The sequence below is a fragment of the Triticum urartu genome, chromosome 7 (assembly GCF_003073215.2).
Source record: "Triticum urartu cultivar G1812 chromosome 7, Tu2.1, whole genome shotgun sequence".
Classification (NCBI taxonomy): Eukaryota; Viridiplantae; Streptophyta; class Magnoliopsida; order Poales; family Poaceae; genus Triticum; species Triticum urartu.
This window is the reverse complement of record NC_053028.1, coordinates 25,961,124-25,969,654: the sequence shown is the minus strand read 5'-3', so window position 1 is coordinate 25,969,654 and position 8,531 is coordinate 25,961,124. Positions and strand designations below refer to the sequence as shown.

Here is an 8,531-nt window from a genome sequence, read left to right as displayed (position 1 = left end):
TCTCCATCGCCCCCTGCCGCGCTTTGTCGCCGACACGCCACCACCGCGCCACGATGCCGCCTCGGCGCCGGGGAGGTACGGGCTACCGCGGCGTCCGCGTGCGTCCGTCCGGCACCTACTCCGCCGAGATTCGGTCGGGCGACGGCATGCGGCTCCGTCTCGGAACTTTCAACACCGCCCAGGAGGGCGCCCGCGCGTACGACGCTGCGGCGTGGCGCCTCCTGCGGTCCCGCTAGGACATGAACTTCGCCGACGTGACGACGCGGGAGTGCGCACAGAAGTTGGCGCCTTTCCCGCGGCTTCTCACTGACGAGGATCATCGCAAGCATCGGAGGCGGGAGCATCGTCTCAGGCTGGCCGAGATGGACGAGCAAGCCAAGGCGATGTGGAGTCATCGCTTTCCGGAAGACACCAACGAGGAACAGTTCTTCGCCCAGAGGAGGGCGAAGAGGAGAGAGGAGCGAGCCTACTATCGCGAGGACAAGCGAACGCGGAAGGCTGTCGCTAAATACAACCAAGCGCTAGGAGATGCGTCCTCCTGGAACTCCGACGACGAGCGGTTCCTTGACGCCTACGCTCCAACGTCGGAGGAGGACATCACTGAGACAGAGTCCGAGTCGGACGAGTAGTAGTAGGAGAACTATCAACGAAACCAAATATGTAGTAGGAGAACTATCTACGAAACCAAATATGTAGTAGAAAAAACTGAAATATAGCGCGCCTTCTGGAGCGGCGTGGGCGCGCTTTAATTTGCGGCGGCCGCTGGAGCCAGCGCACCGCTGCGTGCAAAAGCTGGCTAATCCGGCACTGTATCACGACTTTTAGCGCGCGGCGCGTTACGCGGCTGTTGGAGATGCTCTAACGTTTTTTATGCGTGCTCTATTTTACAGCATCTGCTTGAGCGCTGTTTCTTATCTTCGGTGTATAAAAATGGTGATTTTTAGCACGACATTTTTGGCACCTGTTGAAGATGCTCTAAGTTACCAAATGCGCCAAACTATTCCAGGCGGCCGGTAGGCAAACGAAAGGACGTGCGGATCAGATGCATGGTCCCGTGTCCTCCTCCCACAACATGATCAGATGCACGGTCCCGTGTCCTCCTCCCACAACAACAATAATTCATCATGAAGCCAACGAAAGAAGCCATGCGGCTGCTGACTGATCCAACAACCTGTGAGCACGAGGATAGGTTTACGCCATGTTATATACCATCACGCCAGGAGCTCATGGAGCACAGAGCTGCATCTTGTGGCCTTGTGGGTGAGAGAGCCAACTGAAGCGCGCAACAGCAAGGCGAAGCAAGCTCGGTAGCTAGGATGGGGTCCCTGCCGCCGGCGGGCGAGAGGCCGCACGCCGTGATGATGCCGTACCCGGCGCAGGGCCACGTCACGCCGATGCTGAAGCTGGCCAAGCTGCTCCACACCAGGGGCTTCCACGTCACCTTCGTCAACAACGAGTTCAACCACCTCCGCCTGCTGGGCGCGCAGCAGTCGCAGGCCGCCGTGGACAGGCTCTGCAGCCTGCCGGGGTTCCGCTTCGCCACCATCGCCGACGGCCTTCCGCCGTCCGACCTCGAGGCCTCGCGGGACACCCCCGCGCTGATCTACTCCACCATGACCACCTGCCGTCCCAGGTTCAAGGAGCTCGTCGTCAAGCTCAACGAAGAGGCCGAGGCCTCCGGCGGCGCCGTGCCGCCTGTTACCTGCGTGGTGGCCGATAGCATCACGAGCTTCGCCATTAGCGTCGCGCGTGAGCTCGGCCTCCGCTGCGCCGTGCTCTGGACCGCCAGCGCATGTGGTTTCATGGGCTACTACCACTACAAGGATCTACTCGACCGTGGACTCGTCCCTCTCAAAGGTATGTATGGATGTCTCTCTCGACATGCACGACAAAAACAAAAGCTCTCCTCAACTACCGAGGTCTGTTCTTGCTTTTGTTGAAGTGGAGTATGTACCAAGTCTAGCATGTCGTTGTGCACTCCTAAAGCTGTTGCATCTGAAGAATTTAAATTAGTTGCAGACATAGTATTATCTATTATAGAACAATTCAATTGATGGCAACATTACATACTGGTATAATTAATTTGTTGTTGGTGCAGAAGAGGCTCAGTTGAGCAATGGATACTTGGACATGATCATCGACTGGATACCGGCGATGCCCAAGGACCTGCGGCTGCGTGACCTCCCGAGCTATTTGCGCACCACGGACCCTGATGACATCATGTTCAACTTCTTCATCCACGAGGTACCCGCCATGTCGCAGGCGTCAGCGGTGGTCATCAACACCTGGGACGAGCTCGACGCGCCCTTGCTTGATGCCATGTCCAAGCTCCTGCCGCCCATCTACACGGCGGGGCCACTCCATTTGACGGCTCGCAACAATGTGCCGGAGGAGAGCCCTATCTCCAGCATTGGGTCCAACCTGTGGAAGGAGCAGGACGCTCCCGTCCGGTGGCTCGACGGCCGGCCGCCGCGCTCCGTGGTGCACGTCAATTTCGGGAGCACCACGGTGATGTCCAAGGAGCATATGCTGGAGTTCGCGTGGGGGCTGGCCAACACTGGCTACGCCTTCCTATGGAACGTGCGGCCTGACCTCGTCAAGGGCGACGTCAAGGCCGCACTTCCGCCGGAGTTCTATGCGGCAACCGAGGGGCGGAGCATGCTGTCGACGTGGTGCCCGCAGCAGGAGGTGCTGGAACACGAGGCCGTAGGGGTGTTCCTCACACACTCTGGGTGGAACTCATCGCTAGAAGGCATCTGCGGCGGCGTGCCGATGGTGTGCTGGCCCTTCTTCGCGGAGCAGCAGACCAACTGCCGTTTCAAGTGTACGGAGTGGGGCATCGGGATGGAGATTGGGGACGACGTGAGGAGGACCGAGGTGGAGGCCATGATACGGGAGGCCATGGAGGGGGAGCAGGGGCGAGAGATGCGACGACGCGTGCTAGAGCTTCGCCAGAGCGCCGTGGCCTCCGCACGGCGTGACGGAAGATCCATGCGCAATGTTGATAGGCTCATCAAGGAGGTGCTTCTGGCTTGAAACAAGCAAATTAAGCTGGTAAAAATAAATGGTTTGGCGAGTCTGAAGCGTTTATTAAGACGTAACCAACTCCTCTCCATTTGAAAGCTTAAGTCACGTATTGAGTGATAATTTACATGGATTACCAAGATTTGCTACAAAGACGATTGAAATACTTTGGATCGTGATCATGATCATGTATCGCCGTGCGCCTTGAATCCCATATAGAACTAAGATGCACACGACAGTTTAGAGACGATTTTTGGACGATTCGTGTTGATTTCTAGCATAATGCGATCTAATGGATGCTTTTATCTCCCCACAAAAAAAAAGATGCTTTTATCTATCGTGCAGAAATTGTGCACATAGCCGTCGTCTCTCTAGCACTGCTCAATCCCATATGGTCCAAAGTGTAACCAAAATGGTCACGAAATCAGCATGCGGTACAGAATCTAGCGGTAAGAAAATACTTCCTCCATTCGGAAATACTTATCCGAGAAATGAATAAAATAGATGTATTTATATAACTAAATAAGTCTAGATACAATCATTTTTAAGACAAGTATTTTCAGACGGGGGGAATATATCCGCTTTTCATATGGCTATGTAGTTCTGTTCATTGCTTTAACCAAGTCTGGATCTGCTATCTCCGATGCATAGTGTGACATATAGTACAATAAGAGCAAGTGCCTCCAAGATCCCATCGATCCACATAGTGCACAGTTGGCCGTCGACCCCATGTTGCGTGCGTTGAGATGAGCACACAGAACGTGCGACTGGCTTTGTTAACAGAGATATGCGGAAAGTGCGGTTGTAATTCTCGATGTAGGGCCTGTGTTTTTTGGAGGCTTCACGCATGTGCCACCCACTTCGCTGTTTCTCCTATAGGTCACTTCCTTCATTTGAGATTCTAAACTAATTATAGATAAACTAGCTTAGAAACCGAAAACTAGGGAACGCAGCTTAGAGCAAGTACAATAAGATGACATTAGCAGGCTATAAGGACTAGAATATTATATCTTTGCTTAGTTGAAGAAGAGAGAAGAGGAGAGAGAAGTGAGCTCTTAGTTAGTAGTCCGCTGCAATACGAGACCCAAGACGCGTTATGAGGTTGTAAGGTGGGCCAACTTCTAATAAAGTAGTAGACATCTAAAGTTTATTATTGTACATGCCGGCTATGTGGTTGGCTCTAGATGACATGGCAACTTCTTATAGCCGACCGTTGGCTGTATTATTAGAGCAAGTATAATAAGGTACAGTCAGCAGGATGTAAGGATTAAAATATTATATGTTTGCTGAGTTGGATGACAGAGAAAAAGAGAGAAGGAAGGCGGACTGTAGATTAATAGCCGGCCACAACACGTGCTTCAAGAAACAATGTGAGATGTATGGTGGGCCATACATTAATGAAATAGTACTAATTAGTAACTAGCTATTATACATGTTGGCTATAGATGATGTGACAACTTTATATAGCCGATTGTTGGCTATACTATTAGCCATGCTCTTAGGGCATCTCCAACGCGGACCCCATCGGCATATGTTCGGAACGTGTGGTCCGGACTACTTTTGCCATCCAACACGGACATGTATCAGTTTGCTCGGCGATCTGGACGAACCTTTTTCCCGCAAAACAGAGACAAAGTGGGGGAGGGGAGTGTTTGCGTGCGTCCGGACCGCTGCTACATCTGATTTTGACTGCACTGGTCCAACCCCCTCCCTCGCTTGCGCGTGCTTCGCGTCGAAAACAGCCAACGCCGCTCCAGAGCGGCAGTACCACATTCATGCCCGACCAGAGCGGACGCGACCTTTCATTGCCACCGACATTGAAGTAGCGTGCCAGCTGGGAGAGCGCCGCCCATGCCGCTTTCCGATGCACACGACTACTCTGCGTTCAAACGACACCATGGCCGTCCGTCGCCCTACATTAATGCATGTGGTTGCCGAGAAATCTACTCTGGCGCCACCCGTCCATCTGTCTGCCGCCCATCATTGCCATCCACCCGCTATAAAAACTACAACCCCGGTCATAGCCGCAATCATTCTTCTCTGGTCCCTTCCTCCTCACTGCACCACGCCCACCATGTCCTCTAGTGCTTCAAAACCCTCTGGGACGGACTCTCGTCCGAGCAGAAGAAGGAGATAGCCGCCATTGCTGCCGGCTAGCAGGACGGCAGGCAGACGAACGTCGCGACGTCCCAATGTAGGACACGGCTGAGGACGAACGCGCGCTACCCTCCTCGCCGGTGCATGCCGGTATCACCATCGATGAGGCACGTTCCCACTATATGGACATGGCGCGGGAGGAGCGGGAGGCCAAGTTCTGGAGGCACAGGCCGACCAGGCCTAAAACCTTTGTCTCCTCAACGAGCACCGGCAAGCAGAGGGGCAACTCGCCGCCTGCACGGCCATCGCGTCAGACACAGACATGGCGGAGAAGGCGTCGCTGCTCGAGTCCTACTGCTCCGCCTGCGACATCTGTCGTGACCACTAGCGGTACCACCATTATCAGGTGGAGCTACATGCCGCCTATAAGGAGGCGGACAAGGTGGCGGATGAGGTGTTCGGCAAGAGCGACGACAATGACATCCTCGACTCTGCCAAGGCCGCACCCCGCCGCCATGACCACGAAGCCGTCACATTTGCGAGGTCCACCACAGCAAGAAAGAGTAGTGCATGGTAGGTCACCGCTGCTTGGGTCCCAAGAAGGCCACCGCTCTTCCCCTTTGCTGAAGCCAAGCTTGGCGGGCTTAATCGGCCGATTAGCCGCTCAGGCTTCGGTGGTGGAGGCTGCGGACGGAGAGCTAGAGAGCGCCGAGGCGGAACTGGAGAAGGCAAAGGCAACAACCAGAGTTTCAGTTCTCGGGGCTCATGTCGAGCATGAGGATGGGCGCCGGCGATCATTTAGATTAGGTTTAGAATAGGGTTTAGTTAAATAATTGTCCAAAATATAATGAATTTTGTCTGATTTATATGAAAAATATCTGAATTATAACGAATGTTCTTCAATTTATATGTAAATCTGCCATGTTTGCATAAATTTTGCCTGGTCTATTGAAATGCAGTTTGAAATGTGTGCAGACAATATTGGATGACCGCCTCCTGCATCCATATCGACAGACTCGCAATCCAGTCCACATACAGATGTGGAAGAGGATTTACGGGGCAGGGTTAGGCCAACTCCACCGCGCGACCCCAAACGGACATCCGATTTGGCCGGATTTTGTACCTTTAGGTAGGGCAATGTGTTCGTGTCCGGGCCTATCCTTGGATGCGGTGGCCGTGCGGCCAATGCGCGGCCGCATCCGTTTGCCCCATCCTGTCCGCCAGGGCCAAAATGCCCATATTTTCATATCAAAACTAGTTTGCACGTCCAAATATTTGTCTGAAAATAAAAATAGTTTTACAACCTAATTGAAATTGTCTTTAATAAAATAGTTTTACAACCAAATCGAAATTGTCTTGACTGAACATAAAATGAACCAATACATCTATTGGTTTCCAAGGCGATCCCACACGTGCTTAACCAAGTCATTTTGAAAATCCAAATGAGTGCGCCAACCACGCAGCTCACGGTGGAATTGGACAAACTATTCAAATGTGGCTGGTTCTTGGTGCAGGGGCTCAATATTTTCACCTTGATAATAAAATCCTTGGTCGAAGATACTCTCATCACGCTCATCCTCGATGATCATGTTGTGCATGATCACACAAGCAGTCATTGTTGAGGAACGTAGTAATTTCAAAAAATTTCCTACGCACACGCAAGATCATGGTGATGCATAGCAACGAGAGGGGAGAGTGTGATCTACGTACCCTTGTAGATCGACAACGGAAGCGTTTGGTTGATGTAGTCGTACGTCTCCACGGCCCGACCAATCAAGCACCGAAACTACGGCACCTCCGAGTTTTAGCACACGTTCAGCTCGATGACGATCCCCGGCTCCGATCCAGCAGAGTGTCGGGGAAGAGTTCCGTCAGCACGACGGCGTGGTGACGATCTTGATGTACTACTGTCGCAGGGCTTCGCCTAAGCACCGCTACAATATTATCGAGGACTATGGTGGCAGGGGGCACCGCACACGGCTAAGAATATGATCACGTGGATCAACTTGTGTTCCTCTGGGGTGCCCCTGCCTCCGTATATAAAGGCTCAAGGGGGGGGGTGCGGCCGGCCTAGGAGAGGCGCGCCAGGAGGAGTCCTACTCCCTCCGGGAGTAGGATCCCCCCCCAATCCTAGTTGGAATAGGATTCGCGGAGGGGGGGAAAGAGAAAGGGGGGCCGGCCCCCTCTCCTTGTCCTATTCGGACCAAGGGAGGGGAGGGGCGCGCGGCCCATATCAGGCTACCTCTTCTCTTTTACACTAAGGCCCATATAGCTCCCGGGGGGTTCCGGTAACCTCCCGGTACTCCAGTAAAATCCCGATTTCATCCGGAACACTTCCGATATCCAAACATAGGCTTCCAATATATCAATCTTTATGTCTCGACCATTTCGAGACTCCTCGTCATGTCCGTGATCACATCCGGGACTCCGAAAAACCTTCGGTACATCAAAACGTATAAACTCATAATATAACTGTCATCGAAACCTTAAGCGTGCGGACCCTACGGGTTCGAGAACAATGTAGACATGACCGAGACATGTCTCCGGTCAATAACCAATAGCGGGACCTGGATGCCCATATTGGCTCCTACAATTCTACGAAGATCTTTATCGGTCAGACCGCATAACAACATACGTTGTTCCCTTTGTCATCGGTATGTTACTTGCCCGAGATTCGATCGTCGGTATCCAATACCTAGTTCAATCTCATTACCGGCAAGTCTCTTTACTCGTTCCGTAATACATCATCTCGCAACTAACTCATTAGTTGCATTGCTTGCAAGGCTTAAGTGATGTGCATTACCGAGAGGGCCCAGAGATACCTCTCTGACAATCGGAGTGACAAATCCTAATCTCGAAATACGTCAACCCAACATGCACCTTTGGAGACACCTGTAGAGCACCTTTATAATCACCCAGTTACATTGTGACATTTGGTAGCACGCAAAGTGTTCCTCCGGCACACGGGAGTTACATAATCTCATAGTCATAGGAACATGTATAAGTCATGAAGAAAGCAATAGCAACATACTAAATGATCGAGTGCTAAGCTAATGGAATGGGTCATGTCAATCAGATCATTCAACTAATGATGTGATCCCGTTTAATCAAATGACAACTCTTTGTCTATGGTTAGGAAACATAACCATCTTTGATTAACGAACTAGTCAAGTAGAGGCATACTAGTGACACTCTGTTTGTCTATGTATTCACACATGTATTATGTTTCCGGTTAATACAATTCTAGCATGAATAATAAACATTTATCATGAAATAAGGAAATAAATAATAACTTTATTATTGCCTCTAGGGCATATTTCTTTCAGTCTCCCACTTGCACTAGAGTCAATAATCTAGTTCACATCGCTATCTGATTAACACCAATAGTTCACATCTTTATCTGATTGGTT

The 8,531-nt window shown here is 51.6% G+C and overlaps 1 protein-coding gene across 2 annotated transcripts; it reads left to right on the top strand.

The window, feature by feature from the left end:
- Positions 1-1,106: 1,106 nt before the first annotated feature.
- LOC125524429 (7-deoxyloganetin glucosyltransferase-like) lies at positions 1,107-3,206 on the top strand. Of its 2 annotated transcripts, none has more exons than XM_048689484.1 (2): positions 1,107-1,857; positions 2,102-3,206. In XM_048689484.1, the coding sequence occupies exons 1-2, from the start codon at positions 1,317-1,319 to the stop codon at positions 3,034-3,036; spliced, it is 1,476 nt and encodes a 491-aa protein (XP_048545441.1). In that variant the 5' UTR covers positions 1,107-1,316; the 3' UTR covers positions 3,037-3,206. The 2 variants fall into 2 exon arrangements, with proteins under 2 accessions (XP_048545441.1, XP_048545440.1); XM_048689483.1 differs by having other exon boundaries at positions 1,111-1,857; positions 2,099-3,206.
- Positions 3,207-8,531: the final 5,325 nt, after the last annotated feature.